Genomic DNA, 21686 nt, shown 5'->3' on the forward strand with positions numbered 1-21686 from the left:
CAGGCGTAACTTGTGCAACAGAGGTAGGGGGGGGGGTTTAAATAGGACCCGGGGGGGGGATTAGGTAGGGGAAGGGAGGGGAAGGTGGGGGGAGGCGGAAGGAAAGTTCCCTCTGAGGCTGCTCCGATTTTGGAACGGCCTCGGAGGGAACGGGCAGCGCGCGCAGGGTTCGGCGTGCGCAAGTTGCACAAATGTGCACCCCCTTGCGCGCCGACCCCGGATTTTATAAGATACGTGCAGCTACGCGCATATCTTATAAAATCCGGCGTACTTTTGTTCGCACCTTGTGAGCGAACAAAAGTACGCGTGCGCACTTTGTTTTAAAATGTACCCCAAAATATAACACAGAAAAGCCATTATGAATTTATAAAACATATTAATAAAATAGTTCATATATTTAACATACTAACTATAGAAAAGGCTTCTCTAACGAGATATGCCTTCTGTTTGATGGAAAGTTGCGAATTTACCCTGGACCTAAAACTTTCTGGGATACATTTTCAATAAGCTGTATAACTGAGAAAGTGGACATGCATTTTTCAGCTTGCGCAAAGCAATATGAAGTTCAAACAATAACTACCCGCACATATCCCAACATAGATATTTCCTTGTCTTTGGACTCTGGCAACGATGGTATTTACTTATGTAGTCACCTACAGCACACTGCTTCTTTCATGACAGCAATCAGTACCGATGTACCTGGCAGTCCTAAGCTTATGGTTTTTATACCCTGTAACTCCCAACGTGCTTTAACTCTTCCCTCCCCAGGGCTTCTGAGTATGCTCCTTTTTTCCCTTTATTTTGCCGGTTGCATGCTTGTGGTCTGGTTTGTTTCTTTGAATAAAGATTGCAGGGATAAGCTTTGAAAGTTTGTTTTTAAAAGTGTGTTTTTGTATAACATTTTAGTCTCTTGTTACACTGACATTTTACACAGGTGCCTAGAGTAGGAGAATTAGGAAAGTTAAGTCTTCCCTTTTCAAAGGTTATTGGTGTGGTGCAACAGCTTCATTGGCCCATATGGGCCAAAAGGGGGGAGAAGGCAGTGCTGTCCTTGGGCTGAAGGAAACAAACTTGATGGCAGAAAAAGACCATATAGCCCATCTAGTCTGCCCTTACAATTCCCATCACTCTCTCAGAGATCCCCTGAATTTATCCCATGCTTTCTTGAATTTAGATATCATTTTTCATCTCCACCAGCTCCTCTGGGAGGCTGTTCCATGCATCCACTACTCATTCTCTCTCTCTGAGACTGCCCCCTTTCGCCCTCATTCCATAACTCCTTGTTCTAGAGCCTCCTTTCCGGTGAAAGAGGCTTGCCTGCTGTGCATGGAAACCTTTGAGATATTTGAATGCCTCTATCATACCTACCCTATCTTGCCTTTCCTCTAGGGTATACGTGTTTAGATCTGTAAATCTATCCCCATATGCTTTAGAATAGAGACCATTGGTCATTTTAGTAGCCACCCTCTGGACCAGTTCCAACCAGTATATATATTCTTTTGAAGGTGCGGTCTCCAGAATTCTACACAGTATTCCAAATGAGGTCGCATTAGGGACGTATACAGGGACAATATCACCTCCCTTTTTCTTCTGACCATTCCTCTATCTCTGCACCCAAGCATCTTTCTGGTTTTTGCTGTCGCTTTATCCACGTTTGGCCCTCTTAAGATAATCAGATACAATCCCCCATTCCCCCCCCCCCCCAGATCCCGTTGTTCTTTTGTGCTTAGAAGAATTTCACCTCCAATACTGTACCTCTCCCTTGAGTTTTTGCAACCTTATTGTATTACCCTGCATTTTTTAGCATTAAGGAGGAAGAGTTAACATAGTCTCTGTGCCACGTGGACCAATGCTGAAGAAGTGGGATCAGTATGTATGTCAAGTGGCTGGAAAAGAAAGAGGCAAAGGCATGGAAGTCTGACTGTCAGCAGCCATGTGGGATGAGGAGAGAGGAGAGGGTGGCTGTATCATTGCATCAAAGGGAGGAGGGGGAGATGACATTGGCGTCAGCATCCATATTATGCGGGCCAATACTGAAGAGGCGGGGTCAGCATCTGCACAGATGGAAAATTAGGATGGAAAGACACAGCGGTAGCATCACTGTTAGCAGTCACGTAGGCCGAAGAGCAGAGGAGGGAGGAGGACTGAGAAGCGGCAGTGTCAGACTGAAAGTCTAAGAGAATGGCAAAAGGAGAAGGAAGGGGCTTTAAATAGGGTAGGGGTTGAGAGAGAGAGAGAATGTGGTGATGAAGGTTAGGAAAAGAGAAATTGGTGGGGGGAGAAAGGGCACTGAGAGAGGGAGAGAAGACTGCTGGTGACAGAGCAAGAAATTGAGAGAGAGAGAGAGACTAGTGAGGGGACAGGTTAGGAGAGGGACTTGGGACAATACCCAGAGAATAATGGAGAAAAGCTGTTAGTTATAGTGTGTGGCTATTGAAGATTCTCCTGAATCCATTTCTGACTAGTTCCCTGGTGAAACTATGTAGAAAATTAGCATATGGGATATACAGGATATGTGCTGACTTCTTTGATTAGAGAGGTTAGCATACTCTTTCTGTTGGTGAATGAAATAGTTTTTCCATCTGCTGTCGCTGTATTGTGCAGTTTTCAGGCTTTTAAAGAAACCTCAGTAGTTTTATCTCTGTATGTATGCCAGTGATCTAGCATTAAGCATTGTAAAATATGTGAAAGAATATTCATTTGACATTGGAATGTCAGTAGTGTGGGCTGCTGTAAAAATAGTGAATTATCTTTTATCACAAGAACTAGGCAGTAACTGGGTTTGGAGGAGTAATTAATCTTAGAAGAATTCCAATCAGGAACACTGAAGACATAAAAGAATGCAATGAGATCTTTGTTTCAGCCATCAAAAATCATTTAATGATCTGTTTTCATCAGTGAAACAATAATTATAGTGGTAAATACTTAAGATGCAACAGTACTGTGATTGCAGCTGTGAATCTGACATGAAAATAGGAAACAAAAACATTAGTCCCGGAATGAACAGCTTTTATGCAATATTATGCCGTGCTTGGCTTTCTGTAGTATAGCTGTCAAGCTTGGGCAGTCGGCTGGTCAATAGTGACACACTGTGTCAGTGAGCAGCGTCTCCTGATAGCGTAACCTGCAGTTCACACATTACCGAAGCTCCAAATGTTGAACATTCATGTCCCCTGGTACTGGTGCAGTTTCCAGACTCTCCTAGCTGGCTCATGTTTAATTCTTTGGCAATTTGCCCTAATGATATCCCTCAGGAGCTTTCAGACCCTGTTTTTTTTTCCATATTTAATCGTATTATTGTAATCTGAGGGGTGAGCACACTGTGCTGCGTAAACAGTAATTTTGTGCGGTTTCTGATGAGCTGCTGTCCTCATCAGTATGAGTCTGCAGCATGTTTTTTTTCTTCCCCAAGAAAAATTAGCAACAAAACTGGAATATCATTTTCAGGATACAGCTATGCTTCTCCAAAATACATGGAATGCGAATCTTGGTAATGCATCTTCAAGCCAACTTCATCCTTTATTAAGCATCAGAGTTCACTTTCATTCTTAAGTTCGCTAATGATGCATTCATAATGTAATTAATACACATTTTGGTCCAATAATAATTTGCATCATGAAGCAATAACACTGCTGCCTTGTGTTACATTGAGAGAAAACTGGCATTTTTGGATTTATAATACTGATTTTTGTTCTTTATATTTTGAAATAAGATTTAAAAACGTGTGTGTATGTGTTTTCTTACAGTTAACGGCTTGTATTCATGGATCAGCTTCATTATTATATCCGATGTATTGGCAACACATATACATCCCAGTACTTCCTCCACACTTGTTGGACTACTGCTGGTGAGTTTGCAAATATTATATTTCTGAAAGCCTCAGTAATAACTTTTTCTTTTGTTGACTGAGAAAACAATTAAAAAGGAATCTGAATAGTATTGCTTAATGAAAATGGTTGTAATACTAACTGCACAAACAAATAAATTAAATTATAGAGCCACTTAATATAAGCTGCAATTTTCTCCATCTACTCTGCAAAAACACAGTTGAAAGTATAGGTTGTGGCGAATCTCATGTTATATTTGGAACTAGAGGCACATTTGCATTTTTTTTTTTCAGTTAATTTATTGGAATAATTTGTCTAGGCTTATGTTTTATTTTCCAGGAAGGAATTGAGTACTCTTGGTTTTTTGATTAGGCTTTTGAACTATAAAACAGCTGACTTTCAGAATATTCTATATGTGTAGATACGCTACTTACACTTGAACAAACCCTCCTTTTCAGATCTACTTAGTGCTAGTGGGGGCCTGTCAGGTTTTTGACATCACTATTGGAAGCAGTCATTGGCACTCGTGTTATAAAATGGTCTGATAGGGAAAGCAGTTGGCATTTGTAGATGCTTTGAGATGAGATGAGTATTTTGGCTGCACCTCAACTGGTCCAGATATGTTTCTGGAGCCAGATATATGGAGCTTCAGAAACTGGGCTTTTGCGAAGATGACAGATGAATTAAAGGATGGTGCCAACCAAGATCAGACCTAGGAGGGTCAATCAAAAATTCATCCTTTTTACAGGCTTTTGAATAACCCTTGTGTTTTTATTAGGCTGATCTAGATGACTCGCCTCTGCTCTGGAGTTATTTGCATTTTATATAGTAAATATGCCTTTAGAAATATTTGACATTTCTAAACAAGATATTTCAGGTCTTTTGAACTTGAACTATTTCAATAGAAATTTTTTTTCCCTTTTACTTCAAATTTCACACCGCAGTCAAACAATATGTCGTGTTTAACAGCTGCTAAGCAAATAGCATACTTCTCTAAGTCTTCCCTGGGGCCTTATAAAACGGTCTCGTTGAACAATACTGGATCTTATTTTTAAAAAAACAACTTTTTCCCATTATGCACCTACGGAAAAAACGTATTTAAACAATAAGGCTCATTATCTTATAACAAAAATGTTAATGAATAGATTCCTCTGTATATCTGACTGTGCTGGGTACTTTTTTCCAAGTGAGACTCTGAGTAAATGTGTATAGAACTACCAAGTAGCTCTCTGTCATTTGAAAGAAAAAAGCTACATTTATGAAATAAGCCAGAGTAAATGTGAAAACGTGTGCTTTGTTTTTTCTCTATCTCCTGGTTATTCACCAAATAGAGAGAGGAGTTAATTGGAGAGTTAATTATATGCACTAGGTACGGAACTGCAAAGTTTGGCCAGTCCGGCTTTAGAAATTACATCCTATGCAGTATGGGATTTGTAGTCCGTGATTCTACTAATTGAAATCGGTGCTGCTGGTCCCATAATGCATCAGGGTAGGGCTGTCAGAAATCCAAGACTAGCCTAAAATCTCCCTCCTGGAACTAGGTAACTTGGCAGCTCTGTAAGATGATGTCTTTCTGATTGATTATCTATAGTTCTCAAACCCTTCTCGGGGCTTCTCAACAGTTTTGTTTTTTTTAATGATATCTACAATTAATATTCCTAAGAGACATATGTAGACATTTGGTTTACAGACCAGGTGAATATGCATATTTTGTTGTCCTGAATACCGGACTCGTGGGGTGAAGGTGAAGGGGGCACAAGGACTAGAGTTAAGAACCGTGTGGAATTCATATGTGGAATTCAAGCTGCTGCTGGATGCAGAAGGGAGCACCATTTTACCAAACTTTGTTTGTTTTTTTTGGCAGAAGCATTTGAAAACCATTTGTTTTTTCCCTTCAGTATAAAGTGTGCATACTGTTATAGCAGCAATAGGTACACATGCTTGACAGACTTTGTTTAAAAAAAAAAGTCCATCTGACATGGGCTGTTCCTTTAAGCACCACTGCACAATACTGCTCATAATACCAGGCACAGACTGCTGGCACTAAGGGATTAACTATGTGAATTATTATTTAAACAAACTAAGCAAATAAGTTTAGATAATACGTGGTTACGAAGGTCACAAAAGCACTTCATACAGTAAGCTGAAAGGGCAAGCCAAAGCCATGCCACGTGCTATCCTGGTAGTCAGGGGGAGGAGTAAGATGCAATATTTATCTATGCCCTCGCATCAGTGAGCCTCCTGCTAGTTAATGCATAAAAATGAAAGCCACGGAGGGTATTTTTTTCAAGGTATAAAATGTTGTAGCCCTAGTGCTAGATGTTAATATTTGCTCGTATGCATTCATTCTACAAGGTACAATTCAAAATATTTTTTTCATTCCCTTTTTGTCCCTCTTTATATACCTCCTTCCTTAGATGACTCATGGGTAGCTTTAGGTTCCCTCAGTAGCCGAGGGCTGGAGGGCGGGATGTCTTCTCTAAGCCTAAATAGCGCAGTGCTGACCTTTTGCCAATATCTACAGCTGCCTTCCCTCCCACCTGGAATCCGAGCACATCAGCCCCTCATCGTGTTCCAAAAGGACAGGAGACCTGAACCTAGTTTCCAGTTCCCAGAGCTGCTGTTAGGCATTTTAGAGCATGGGATAGACAAGCATATTTGTATCTCCTGCCCTGATCTTCTGTCCTTTTTCCCTCTCTTCCCTTTTCTTTCCTCAGCCTGGATGTTAGGAGAACAGCGATTCTCTTCCTGGGTTTTCATCTGCTGCCAACCCACGCGTGCATTTCAGCCATTTTTACACCCCAGAGGATTTTGCTGTACAGCCTCTTCTGCCCACCACCCCTAGTTACAGCCCTACTGTTCCCACAACGTCATCGTGTACTTGGAACAAAAAAGAAAAAAAGAGCCAATAAAGTTTCAGAGCAAGAAATACAAAACACTAATCAATGAGAACCAAAACATATAAAGATAAGGGTTTTATAGTGCAATCTATGATAGATTAAGATAGAGGGGTGTCAGCAAGCCAGACAGTGTGCCCGATTAGCATACAGGCCACTCAGTCTTATCGATCATTCACCTCTTAAAAGTGCATTTAAAAAAAAAATGTTTATAAGCATTTAAAAGAAACAACAGTCTATAGCAAATATGAATGGATCTCAATTTTTTATAATCCACTTCCAAAAGCCCAACAACGGCCGTGGTTTCGCGAGGAAATGCTTATTTGGGGGCTGAACATAAACACATTATCCAAGGACTGATAACTATAAAGAATGCAAATAATCAGTAAGTATATTAATATCCAAGAAAGTAAATACAGATACTTATCTCAAACAAGCCCATGGCACCTTGTAGAAGGCAGACTGTGACATCTCACATAACTTCAAAATAGAAAACTGGAACCAGAGGTCTTGATTGAGATAAGTATCTGTATTTACTTTCTTGGTATACCAGGAAATTTATAAACGTTAAAAAGACGTAACAGATGTGTCAATGTCATATAGATGCTGACTGTTCAAATGTAGAAACAAAAATTGTCAAAGAAACTATCACTTTAGTCCAAAAGTAAAGCTGATAGTAATTCATCTGAAAAGATAATAAAACCAAATGTAACAAGGAATCAACAAATCAAAGAAAAACTGCAAAATCTTGCTCAGAATTAAGACCAGAAGGTGTCACAGTATTCAAATTGTAGATCCAATGTTGCTCTAAATGCAGAAGTGTTAGGCTGAAATCACCTCCTCCCCAATGTGGTCTAGGTTGTTCCAAAACACAAAATCTAAGATCAGAAAATGTATGAAAAAATTATTCACAATGGGCCAAATTGTCGTATATACGCACAGGCTTAGATTTGTGCGCACAACCCGGCGCGCACAAATCTAAGCCCGATTTTATAATATGCGCGCGCAGCCACGCGCATGTTATAAAATCCTGGGTCGGCGCGCGCAAGGGGGTGCACACTTGTGCATTTTGCGCGCACCGAGCCCTAAGGGAGCCCCGATGGTTTTCCCCGTTCCCTCCGAGGCCGCTCTGAAATCGGAGTGGCCTCTGAGGGAACTTTCCTTCCACCCTCCCCCCCCCCACCTTCCCCTCCCTTCCCCTATCTAATCCATCCCCCAGCCCTACCTAAATACCCCCCTACCCTTTTTTTTAATTTACGCCTGCCTTGGCCGGTGCGCGATCCCCCCCAGCACATCCGCTGTGCTGGAGGCCTCGGTCCTGCCCCCGGACCGCCCCTTTTTTCAAGCCCTGGGACATATGCGCATCCCGGGGCTTGCGCGCATCGCCGGGCCTATGCAAAATAGGCTCGGCGCGCGCAGGAGGGGTTTAAAAGGGTTACGTCCATAACCCTTTTAAAATCCGCCCCCATGTGTTACCAATGGAGCATTTATACAATGTAAAGATAAATTAGTCCGATGTGTATTTGGAGCCAGCCCCATCTACAAAACATTTGCATTGCAAATGATTGATGTTTTATAGCGCATTGCTGGAAAATATATTTTAACAATTGATTTTAGACAATGTCAGTTGAAACTCTTGAGAAACATGGATTTTGGTTTTATAGTGTATGTATGTGTATGTACTCACACACCCCACTCAATGGCTCTTCAGTAATCCCTACAAACTGTTGTTAGCTCATAAGAAAATGAGTTTCCATACTGGATCGGACTGAGAATCCATCAAGCCCAGGATCTTGTTCCAGTAGTGGCCAATCCAGCATTCAAGTATCTGGCAAGTACCTAAACATTAATTGGATCCCATGCTACTAATGCCAGTAATAAGTAGTGGCTATTGATTAATAGTAGATTATGGACTTCTTTTCCAGGAACTTGTCAAAAACTTTTTTAAACCCAGCTAAGCTAACTGCCTTAACCACATCCTCTGGCAATGAATTCCTGAGCTTAATTTTGTGTTGAGTGATAAAGAATTTTCTCTGATTTGTTTTAAATGTGCTAATTGCTAACTTCTTGGCTTGCCCCTAGTCCTTCTGTTATCTGAAAGAGGAAAAACAGATTCCCATTTACACAATCTAGTTCTCTCATGATTTTGTAAACCACCATCATGTCCTCTGTCAACCATCTCTTTTCCAAGCTGAACATCCCTAACCTCTTTAGCCTTTCCTCAGAGGGGAGCCATTCTGTCCCTTTTATCATTTTAGTCATCCTTCTCTGTACCGTCTCCAGTGCATTTGCATCTTTTTTGAGATGTGGTGGCCAGAATCGAACATAGTACTCAAGGTGCAGTTTCACCATGGAACAATACAGAAGCATTATGACATTCTCCATTTTATTTACCATTCTCTTCCTAATAATTCCTATCTTTGCTTTTTTGACTGTTGCAGTATACTAAGCCAACGATTTCAATGTATTGTTCACTATGATGCCTAGATATTTTTCCCTGCATGGTATTCCTAATATGAAACATAACATCATGTAACTACAGTAATGGTTATTTTTCCCTATATGCATCACCTTGCACTTTTCCATATTATGTTTTATCTGCCATTTGGCGCCCAGTCTTCCAATTTCACAAGGTCCTCCTGCAATTTATTACTATCCATTTGTTATTTAACTACTCTGAATGATTTTGTGTCATCTGCAGATTTGATCACCTTTCCAGATTATTTATAAATATATTAAAAAGCACCAGAACAAGTAAAGATTCCTGAAGCACTCGTTTACCTATCTCCACTGAGAAAACAGACCATTTAATCCTACTCTGTTTTCTGTCTTTTAATCAGACTGCAATTCACAAAAGGACATCACCTCCTATCCCATGACTTTTTAATTTTCTTAGAAGCCTCTTAAGAGGGACTTTGTCAAACACCGTCTAAAAATCTAAATACACCATATCTACCGGCTCACCATTATCCACATGCTATTTATCCCTTAAAAAAAATTTAGCAGATTTGTGAGACAAGACATGAGGTATTATGTTTGGTTCCGATTGAGCTGGAAACCCTAAGGGGCAGAAGGAAACTGAAAGGCCAAAAAACAAAGTAAGAAAAGATGGAAAAAAGATATAATAATTCAAATACAACCTGGCATTATAAAACAGTCATTAAAGATCAATAAGCAAAGAAATGTGATGCCTTTTAATTGGACAAAGTTGATATTTTTCTAAATTAGATTACAAACTCTATAGTCTCTTATGTGTATCTGCTCAACGCTGCATATGTTTACTAGCACTTTAAAAATGATAAATCTTTGTATTAGTACATTGACTTTGTGATCTATATTACGTTCATCAGGTCCAAACAAATAATCAAGTCAAGAATCATTTTAAAGTGTCTCCTTATAATTTTGTTATTTGTTGAATTTGATTTCCCTGCATTTAGGTGAAGTAACATGGTACCACACACTTTGGAGGTAATTTTCAAAAGGTTTTTTTGGGGGGTTTTTTTTTGCATAAAACAGGATTTTACACACATACATGGGCTTTTGAAAAATTTTATAGTATATACTACTTTTACATGCCTAGCTCCTTTGAAAATTCACTCCTTAATCCGTAAAGCAGTAATAATGTGACTGAATTGGAACACACCCTGTGCGCAGGGCTCGTTTTAAAGGTAAAAGGCACCCTAGGCGAACCATAAACTCCAGCCTCCCCACATACAATTAAAAAGTTGTGCATTTATAATAGCAGATTTTATATGAAAAGCACATTTTGAGGTAAAACTATCACTTAAAACAACGTGTATCTAATATTTATATGCACTACTGAGGTGCTAATCAGAAAACTCTGCAGAAAAGACACTTGGAACCCATATAGTATTAGGCCTGTTGTATCGCATGTTGGGTGTGGGCTTGGCCCTTAGAAAGCCATGACTAAACCGAATTACAATTACAATATAGTAAACCTCCCATACCAAAACAGCATTAACTGCCAGCATGCAAACAGCAACAACCCTACCTATGAAAAGGCAATACTGCAAATATACCAGGCCCTAAAACACCAATACAACCACCTATTGGGAAAACAGAACAAGTCAGTCTGCTATAGATCTCTACACAAAACTGCACACTAGCAGAATACATTACCTCGGTCACACATGCAGAATAAAGGCAGACCCTCACCAAATACAGAATAAAGTGACCATAAAGTAACAGTCAAAAACTAAACTGGAAACTGCAAGAAATCAGATGCTGTATTCAGTGTGACAAAGGAAGACAAACATCTACATTCCTGAAAAAGCATCAAACAATAACAAGAGATATAAAACATCAATTATAATAATAAAATCATACTAATAAAAAGAATAAATATTTCAAAATAGCTGATGAAGAGAATATTCAATAATTAAAACCATGTACAAATTTGTAAAAATTTCCCTAACATCAAGAAAATATAGAAAAAAAAAAGCACATCAAATAACTCCCAATTATTAAAATTAATAAGCATAAAAAAATAAATCCCTCTCTTCATACCTGAGAGCTTTTGATTTTCAGTCATCCTGAGATTATTCTGGATTGAGGGGGCATGGAAACAAATTATTTCCTCTCTCTCACACACACATTTGCTTACTCATACATGGTCTCTCTCACTGACAAACACACATGTTCTCTCATACACACACTAGCTTACACATGCTCAGACATATTCACGCTCTCTTTCTCTCCTACATATTCACAAATGTGCTCTCTCTCTCACATGCTCACACACATGCTCTCACGCACATATATGCTTTCTCACACACACACAAACACTCGTGCACTCTGTACATGATCTTACACACATGTTCACACTCACTCACTCTTACTCTCCCTGGAATGTTCAGGCAGCTGCAGAAGCAGCCTCCTCCTTGAGTCCACATGGCATAAGAATGCCTCTTTTCTCTCCCTTTTGTGGACTGGCCATGGCCGCTCTCTTCTGCTGTGCGGGCCCAGCTGTTACCTCTGCCTCATGGGCCCTGCTCCTGCTCCTGTGCCTCTCAGGCCCCATGGCTTGGCCGCTGCCACTGCTGGGTTTTTTTTTCATTTTTTATTTTCAAGTTTCAATATTACATATTTTCACTTTTACATTGATCATCAACAAATCATGAAACTGATTTTTTAGAACTGCATCCACATAACAATTTTTACAATATAGTTTCCTTTCCTTCGTTACAAAACCATATGGGGAATCCTATACATGAGCAAGTCTCCTATATATTTTTTTTACCAAAAAGATGAGAGTAAGCAGAACATTTAATTCTATAACCAACTTATTTAGCAGTCAGGTTCTTCCCCTGGATTACGTCGGGCTTCCAAAAATCTCTCCAAGTGTTCCGGTTCAAAATATACACATCTTTTACCTTCTATGCTCATAATACATTTGCAAGGGAATCTAACAACATTCTGAATACTAAATGTTCTTGCTTGATTTGCTAACAACAAAAATGTTTTCCTTCTTAATTGGGTTTCCTTAGCTAAGTCTGGGTATATCCACACCTTTTGACCCAGGTATAAAGAGGTTCTTTTCACCAAAAACAATTTCAAAATTGTATCCCTTTCAGATGAAAGGTTAAACTTCACCATAAGAGTACCTCTTTTCTCTACCTGGGAACTTAAAGAAGTCTCTAAAAGTTCTGTTACATTCAGGGATGTGTCAAGCTCTCCCTGATTTGATGTTTCCTCATTTTTCCAACTTATAAAGTAGGCGCTTGATATTGATGGTATATTCTCCGAGGTTAATAATAATACTTCAAAGAAATAATTCCTTAATTGTTCTTTAGGAGATATTAATTTACATTTTGGAAAGTTAATAATTCTTAAGTTTGTATATCTAATAGAATTCTCTGTATTTTCTACTTTCTTAGATAAATGTATTTCTCCCTGAATAATAGTTGACTGCACAGATTTAATTTGTTTCATTTCTTCCTCAACTTTTGCTAAGGTCCCCTCATGACCTGTAACTATCGGATTCAGATTAAACAAAGCTGTTTGCATATCTTTTAATGCTACTATTCAAATTTGAAATATTAGTTTGCAATGCTACTATGGCTTGCCAAATCATATCCATAGTTACTCTTTGTGGATTTCCAGGCAATGCAATAGGCATAGGGTTTGAAAATTGAATTAGAGAGGGTTCTTGGCTGCCTTGGTTCCCCATAAGGGGGATAGAATCTGTTCCTCTGGAAGGGGAAACCCCTTCACTTAAATTCACCTCGTGTAAGGGAGGAGTCAAAACTCCTTCCTTTTTCTTTATTACTAATCCCTCTCCAAGATCTCCCTCAATCGGACTCAAGATCCCTGACGCAGTCCGTCGCGGGTCTGAGCCTAGATCAATTGTGGTTGCAATAATCCAAGGTGGAGTAGGTGTTATTGGAGCCCCAGGACTTAGACTGACTTCTCCCAAAAGGGGAGAGGCTTGCTCTCCATCTCCTCCTTTAGCGGGACCCTCCGGGGTATTTAATTCTGCTGATGAAAAATAATCTGGCATGGTGGTTTGTACCAAGGAAGGTCTTACAGGGGTCGAGGCTTCCTGTTTGACCTTGCCTTTTCTTTTAGTATGTGGCATTCTAATCAAAAAGAAAACAAATTACAAGAAACAACCATAGAGGAATTTTCAATACTCACATAAAATCTATCAACGTACTTAAGAAAGAGTCCAGAGATAGCGGAACCAAAGGGTTAGGCCAGCTTCCCAGCCTTCGCCGGCCTAAGCCAGACCAAGCCGCGCACCCCTTACGGAGCGCACCGACGGTGGCGGTGCGCCGTCTGCCGTTCAATTTATCAGCAGGCGCCGCCTGATGACATCACTGGAGCGCCACCTCCCACTGGAGTTCGCAAGCTGTTCCAGGGTCTCTCACCTCCAAATTTTCACAGCAGGTTAGCCCTCCAGTCCTGGGCCCACTCGAAAGTCCCACTCCCACTCTCTCTTTCTCATTCTCGGACTCTGCCACTGCTGTTTTTCTGTTAGGTCCTGCTCTTCTTTTTGGCAGAGAGAGCATACCAAGTACAGACACTGCTCTTGCTCCTTCAAGCCATGTGGGCCAGCCGACGTTGCTCTGCTGCAGCCTGCTATTTTCTTCCTGCCCCACAGGGCCCAAGCCATCTGCTAATTCCTGCATCATGATTGAGCTTCCTCCTTCCCACCTGCATGGGCTCACGACACACTTCCTCTTCAGGCTTCTGCGGACGGGAAGGGGAAGATCCAGTTGTTGTGGTTATGCTATCAGGAGCAGTCTACATTTGTACAAGCTAGTGAAAGCTCTAGGCAGCCACCCCCAAACCTGTGACACTCTAGACAGCTGCCTAGTTCACCCAGTGCTTCCACCAGCCCTGCCTGTACATGTATAGCTTTATTATATATACTACATATATATATACTACATATATGCAGTTGATGTACAAATCGTCATCCCAATCACAGACTCATTACCTAAAGCCATCAAAACATGGGAAGCCTCACTTGCAGCCATCAGCAACTTCCATTCTAGTCTCAACCTACCACTCAACACCGTTAAAACAGAAACCTTAATAATAACTCCTCCACACAACCATCTCATCTCTAATCAACACAACACTCCCCTAAACTCAATTCTTACATCTCAACCTCCTCTAAATTCAATTCTTACATATCAACACGCAAGGAATCTAGGAGTCGTCATAGACGATCAACTCAACCACAAAAAATTCATTAACAACTCCCTCAAGGAATGCTACTTCAAGCTGCAAACCCTAAAAATCTGAAACCACTCCTACACTTCAACGATTTCCGAACAATACTTCAGTCCACAATATTAACAAAAATAGACTACTGCAACTCGCTACTCCTTGGCCTTCCAAAAAAACACCATCTCCCCCCTCCAATTGCTGCAGAACGCAGTTGCACGCATCATCACCAACACTCGCAGAAACAAACACATAACCCCAATCCTCAAACAACTATACTGGTTACCTATCCAACAGCGCATACAGTACAAAACCCTCGCAATAATACACAAATCCTTACACAACCCAGATATGAACTGGCCCCATAGCACCTTCTCCTTCCGCAGCACAAATAGACCCACCCAATCACGCTACCTAGCAACCTTAAACATTCCCACACCCAGACTCATCCATTACAGTGCCACCAGTGATCGCGCCCTATCCATTGCTGGCCCCATACTCTGGAATTCTATGCCCGCTGACATACGCCAAGAATACTGCCTGCACAAATTTAAAGAAAAACTAAAAACTTGGCTCTTCACACAAGCATACTCATAATCTCAAGGACACTCCACTGAATCCCATTACAATGCATCCTATACCACCCCTACTCCCTGCCCTCCCAATAACCTACGCCCCCCTCACTTACCTTAACACCTCACCACACAGTAGCTCTCCTCACGGAGAATACTAAATTTCACCTTACCCGAGTTTATCCTACTGAAAACCGTCCAGTCCTCACACCCAATTATATTATGACATTAACTATACTATTCAATTTAGATATATATGTACATTATTTTATTATTTAGCAACCCCTATTTGTCACATTATAAACCTGTTACTGCTGCACTAAACAAATATAATCTGCTTAGCTGTTTCTGTTAAACTGTTATAGTTACTCTGTAAAAAGTTGTTATATTGGTTATACTGTAAAGCTCTGTTGCTGACTCCATGTTGCCTGTAAACCGATATGATGTCCAACAATGAATGTCGGTATAGAAAAACCTTAAATAAATAAATAAATAAATAAATAAATAAATTTTATGATGCCATAGGTCTTTAACAATTAATATTTATTTTAAAAACTAATTTTCTCCATCCATTTAGGAGCAATTGAAGATGCTCTGCCACCCTCTAGCTTCCTATCAACAGAAGCTTACTGAGTTCAGGTATCCTGAGCAGGAGGCTGAAGAGCCATTTAAAGGGATCACATAGAAATGTTTTGCATATTTTTCTTTGTGCAATGCTGGATTGCATTGTGTTACGTATGTGTAGCCCTTGGATGGGATGGATCCTTTTCACTGCACCCAGGGTCACACTGGAAAAAAATCAGTAGAACTAGGGGTCATGATATGAAACCACAGGGAGGATGTCACAGAACCAGCATTAGAAAATGTTTCTTCAAGGAGAGAGTGGTGGATGCCTGGATTGCCCTTCTAGAGGAAGTGGTGAAGGCAAAAACAGTGAAAGAATTCAAAGGGGCATGGGATAAACATTGTGGATCCCCTAAAGGCTAGAGGATGGAAATGAAGAGAAGGGTGCATGGGGATAACTTGCTGGTGCAGCCGTTGCTACCCTTAACCAATAAGCCTTGATAATTTTGATGCAACTCCAACATTGCTCTCTGCTTCAATGGCAGGGGGAAAAAAGAGAATTTGGATTTAGACAACCAACGAAGGCCCCGACTTTTAGGGTCTGGGGAATTGATGTACATTGATAAGGGGAAAAAAACACAAGACTGCTTCTTTAGCCAAGTCCATAAGCTAAGCATGTCAAGAGGCCCTGTCTGAATTTTCAAAAAGGTTCGTCACCCAGTAAAAATATTGCTAGCAGTAAATTTGTTATGGGTTATCATAAGGCTTGGGGATAACTGCATGGAGCGCCAGTTGCTACCCTTAAGAGAAACATGGGGATAACCAGCACGGCAGATACTACCATAAGAAGCTTACTGGGCAGAATGCATGGGTCATTTTGGTTCTTTTCTGCCATCTTTTCTATGTTACTATGTTAGGATGGACCCTATATGCTGTCTGTCTCTATGGCTAGCTTTAGCAGTCAGAGTCCTGGGGCTCCTTGGGGGGGGCGAGGCTTAACCTCAAGGCCCTTTTGTATTAATCCCAGCCCTTCTCTCTGTCTTTGTAAACAGCACTAATAATCTCTTCATTCTTATAGCAACAAAATTCACACTATACAGCAAAATGGTTTCCAATTCCTTTACAGATAGATGATTTATTGTATAGTGATTCTTTATAGCTCTTGGATTTAAATAAAATTGAACACTAAAGAAGAAGAAGATACATTAATAAATTTGTGTCCTCACTCTTCCAGTAAAGTCTCTGAATTTCTTTTAGAAACCAGTTCCTTACACTAAATCTCCTTCTCCTCTCTCCTATTTAAAAAGGTGCAATCCTTTTTTAATTCCCAGCTTTATTACAGCTCTCTGCCCACTTTGGAATGGTTAGCAGCTAGTCCCAATATTGATTTAGAATGTAAGTTCCTATTCTTATACCTTTCCTGAAACGTTCTCTACTATTTTAGATCTCCTTCTGACAGTACCAGTCACTTCTCCTCACGAGTCAGCAGCAACAAATGTTTCCAAACTACCTTCAGCTCCTTTCCTCCTCTGCTGCAGGCGGCAGGGACCCTGTCCTCAAAAACCTCCTCCAATCCTCTGGTTCTTTCAGAATGAAAGACACCTCTTTTCAGTGGGCTGAGTGCTGATTCCCGGGTACTAAAGCCACTCAGCTCCCAGTAGAACAAAATATACTTTGACTAAAAAGGGGAAAAGCGAAACAGAAACAGGAAGGGTAGAAAAACTTACTAGTCTCCAAGTAAGATGATATTCACTAAAGACAGATAACTCAAAGTTGAAACTCCTCTGCATCAGGTCACTGACTTATCTATCCATTGAAGGTGAGATAGAGAGCAGCAGAATCTTCCCTACCCTTTGATCTAACTTTACACAGGGATGCCCAATCCTCTGTGAGGAGGTACCAAGGCCTTCCCAGGGAAAACTCTCAAAACTTGGTTTAAAAGCATAAAAAGCAAAACAGAACAAGTAAGACAGACAGGCTGACCCTCAAAGGGCAAAACAGACCACTCTCCTTCAATAAATTAGAAAAAATAAATGACAGAAGTCAGAGAGCAGCAGTCCTCTGGGAAGGATAACTACAAATCCATGATCCTAAGATGGTGCCTAGTGGTGATAAACAGCTAGAGCACATCATCTACAGCTCCCACATTGGGGACTAAAACCCAAACCTCTTTTCACCAACACTCACTTTGAACCTCCCAATGCTAAATAGTACACTCTTTTTATTTATTTATTTATTTATGCAATTTTAAATTAATAAAGCAAGGCAAAACTTTGTTTCAGCAACGTGAGGATAATAAAAGTAAAGAGGAAACAATAAAGAAAATATCATATCCAGTTATGTATACAATTATAGCCAATAATATATATTGGAAATTCATATCATCATTATTATTATCCTCAAATTAATAAAACTTAAGATTATACAGAGGGGAAGTAAAATACTGGGAGGGATAAGTAAACAACTAAAGGAAGGCCTATAGCAAGTAAGGACCCCCATATATTAATACTAGTCTCCATATAACGTTAGGAATCAGTCAGAACTGGAGAAGAAGTAATAACTCTCCTAACATTGAGAGAGGATTTCGCTCAGGTGCGAAAAATACAAACGTGTCTGAGTGTAGCTTTACAAAACATTTACAAGAATAACGTAAAACAAGAGAAGCCCCCAAATCAAGAGTAGCTTTCCTGAGAGCTAAAAAAAAAACTTTTCTCCTTTGCTGGGTGAGCCTGGAAATATCCAGAAAAATCCTCAAATTTTGGCCATGAAAAGGAGAATTTAAATTCTGAAAATACAAAGACATCATTTTAGACAGATCAGAATTGGAAGTGAAAGAAACTAACAAGGTGGCCCTATTTATAATTTCCGGACCAGATGATTCTAGAAATTCTGTAAGGTTCAAGGAAGGAAATTGATTTGCAGCAGAAACCCCAGCAGATGCTTGAGAGAATGATGACAAAAAGGATATCTTATTAATAGAAGGAAATTCTCAGGTGCAGAACCCAAAACTTGAAGAAAATATTTTTTTAATGTAACAATTGGAAGGTTACCCAAAATCTTAAGAAAATTCAAAATCCTAAGATTAAGCCGACGAGAAGAGTTCTGCAACAATTCAAACCTGCGAGAAAGAGCTCTATTATCTCGAATGGATATCATTTTAACCATATCTTGCTTAACAGCTGCAAGTTGCCTTCAATGCTCTTGGATGAAAGTTTCATGTTGAGTGACCATAGGATCTAATTTAGTAACAACAGAGTCCACTTTTAATTCGGAGAGAGACAAAATCTTGGCTAAATTCTCCATCGGTTCCCACAATGATTCCAATGTTATAACTGCCAGCTTTGGAGGCATACAAAAGGGCTCCAGCGGTGTTGGTACCGCTGAAGAAGAAGAAACTACAAGAGGAAAATTAATCTGTCCTCTTACCGACCCAGTGCCTTCAGAGGAAGGGGAGAACAGTGCAGGTTCAGTGGTCACTGACCCTTCAGAAGCTTGCAGAGTTGAAACAAATGGTGCAGTAGTCTCCTCAGATCCCACCCACTCGGACGTCGATACTGGTTTGCCTGCCAGCATCTCTGCAGTGTCACCGAAGGAAGTGTGTTGCTCTACTCTCTGGGGCTGAGGGAAACCTCGTCCCCAGGAAGCACCAATGCTCCTTCGCCGACTGCTTCACCGCTGAGAGATCCTGGGTCTACTGCTGGCAAGGTAACGGGGTTCAGTGGGGAAAACCCTGATTTTCCTCTTTCTCTTTGGTGCCATTACAATTAGAGTAAAAAAAAAATTGAAGAAACAGAGAGCCCAGCAGGCCCGCATCTACAGACTCATGGCATAGACACTCCTTTTAGTAAGGAAATCCAGGGGTTCCTTACATATGTTATCATATTTTTAGTTATTGCTGTTTTTATGTTAATGCCTTGTAATCTGCCTGAAGCAAGAACATTAAATAAATTTCCTAACCTTCCTGTACAAATGCTCAAGGTGACTTAGAACATAGTAAATACAAACATAATGTTATATAACCAGCTACACGAGCATAGCCCTGTCTAACATTTACGGGCCCAGGGCTACCTTCTCTAGCTGCCCCCCATCCCACCTTTTCAGGCCCTCCCGCATCCTAACCCCTTCCTCCATTGTAGTCCCTAAAGCAGTGATGGCCAACCTTTTGAGCTCAGTGTGTCAAAATTCATTAAAAAAACCGAGCATAACTCGGGTGGTGTGTCACTTCTAGAAAAATCCATAATTTTGTGATATTTGTAGCTCTAATTAATAACAAAAAGTTATAATTTTAATATATGTACTGCATTTATTAATAAAGCAAAAACAAATAATTCTTTACCTCACCTGCTTAGTGACTTTTTTGTTGCTGAATTTCATTGGCTAAATCTTCAATTAAAACTAATAAGATTTTAAAAAGCCCCTGCTGTCCCCTTCTGTGGGAGCTCTTGATTTCCAGTCACCCTGATATTGTCGAGGATTAGGAGGTTATCCTCTCTCTCTCTCACACATACTCACATGTCCATTCTCTCTCACACATACACTGTCACATACATACACATTCATGCTCTTATATCCACCATAACCTCTCACTCTCACTGACACACTCTCAGGCTCTAAGACACTCTCTCCCCCTACACACCCCTCCCCCCCCCCACACACACAAACTCTTACTCCCTTGGATTTTCTCATACACACTAATGCTCTCACTCTCACTGGCTCCCTCACATACACACAAACACACACACCCAGGCAAGCTCCCAGTCATTCTAACACACACACACACACACTGACCCCCAGGCAGGCACCCACCCATGCATTCACACACATACACCCCCAGGCAGAGTCCCATTCATACATATGCACACACTAAAAGCAGACCCCCCTCTCTTTTGCCAGCAACCTCGGAACCTCTCTCATTCCTCTGCTGCTACTGTCACTGCTGCCACATGGCTATTGGGGAGGCGCTGATTGCTGCTACTGACACTGAAGTCCATTCTGCTGCCTCCTCTGTGCAGGCCCTGTGGGCTTCCACTTTCTCCCTGCTGATCTCGTACATTGTGAGATCCGCATAGAGAAAGTGCTACTCTTGCACATTCCCAAAGATTACATGTGCCAATCACTAAAAAGTAATTTATTACCTTTGCTGTCTGATCTTAGTTTTCTAATTGGTTGGTCACAGGCTTTTTTTTTCCACCTTCCCTTTCTTATTTTTTTTGCCAATTCCTTTTATATTATCTTTTTTTCTGTTTCTTTTCTCTCCATCTTCTTCCCTCAAACACACAGTCAGGTTCTCATTCTCACATGCATTTCTCTCTCTCTCACACACACAGGCTCTCACTGTCACATGCTCTCTCTCATACAATCATTCATACACACCTCTCTCACTGGCACATGCTGTCTGACTCTCACACACACAGGCTCTCTCTCACGCCCACATACTGTCATGCTCAAGCACAGGCTCTCACTGTCACATGTTGTGTCTCTCACACACACAGAGGCTCTCACATGCTGTCTCTGCAAACATTCAGGTCCTCAACTCTCACACACAATCTCTCATCTCATCTCATATACGCACACACACACACACACACACACACCCTCTACAGACCCTCAGCCTCTCTCTCACCTCTGGGCCTCCTCTTCGCGGGTCACCGCAGGATGGGCTCTGCAGTGGCCCTGATCTTCTCGGGCCGCGGCGGCCCTGCTACGGGCCTCTTCCTCTTCTCGGGCCGCTGCGACTTGGGATTTGCGGCGGCCCGTAAGCGCTGCTCCTCTTCTGCACGCGCTGATGCTCCTCCTCCTTCCTGCTCACGCGGCTCCGGCAACGTTTACTTCCAGGGCCGCACAGGCAGGAAGGAGGAGGAGCATTAGCGCGTTTAAACGCGATCTTTTTCTTCGGGCCGTGGTGATGTAAGCCTCACCACGGCCCTGCCCATCTGCCTGTCGCTGCGCCGCATGAGCCTCCCTGCGCCCGGGGGCATTGGGGGGTGGAGGGATACTAAAAAACTAATTTTAAAGGGTCGGGCTGTGTTTTTGGGTTATCGGCTTGGCGCAGCCGATTTAAAAAAAAAAAAGTATTTCCCAATAGTCCACGAAACGCTGCGCGTGTCAGCAAAAACGTCTCGGCGTGTCAC

At 41.1% G+C, this 21686-nt stretch overlaps 1 protein-coding gene across 3 annotated transcripts in view; it reads left to right on the plus strand.

Annotated features, from left to right (window-relative positions):
- The window catches only part of DENND1B (DENN domain containing 1B), a 505088-nt gene that overhangs the window by 305209 nt on the left and 178193 nt on the right, over positions 1-21686 (plus strand). For all 3 annotated transcript variants that reach the window (XM_029617745.1, XM_029617746.1, XM_029617747.1), the window contains one exon: positions 3747-3847. In XM_029617745.1, coding sequence (XP_029473605.1) covers positions 3747-3847 — 101 coding nt within the window. The remainder of the gene's footprint in view (positions 1-3746; positions 3848-21686) is intronic.

This window comes from Rhinatrema bivittatum, chromosome 10 (assembly GCF_901001135.1).
Source record: "Rhinatrema bivittatum chromosome 10, aRhiBiv1.1, whole genome shotgun sequence".
NCBI lineage: Eukaryota > Metazoa > Chordata > Amphibia > Gymnophiona > Rhinatrematidae > Rhinatrema > Rhinatrema bivittatum.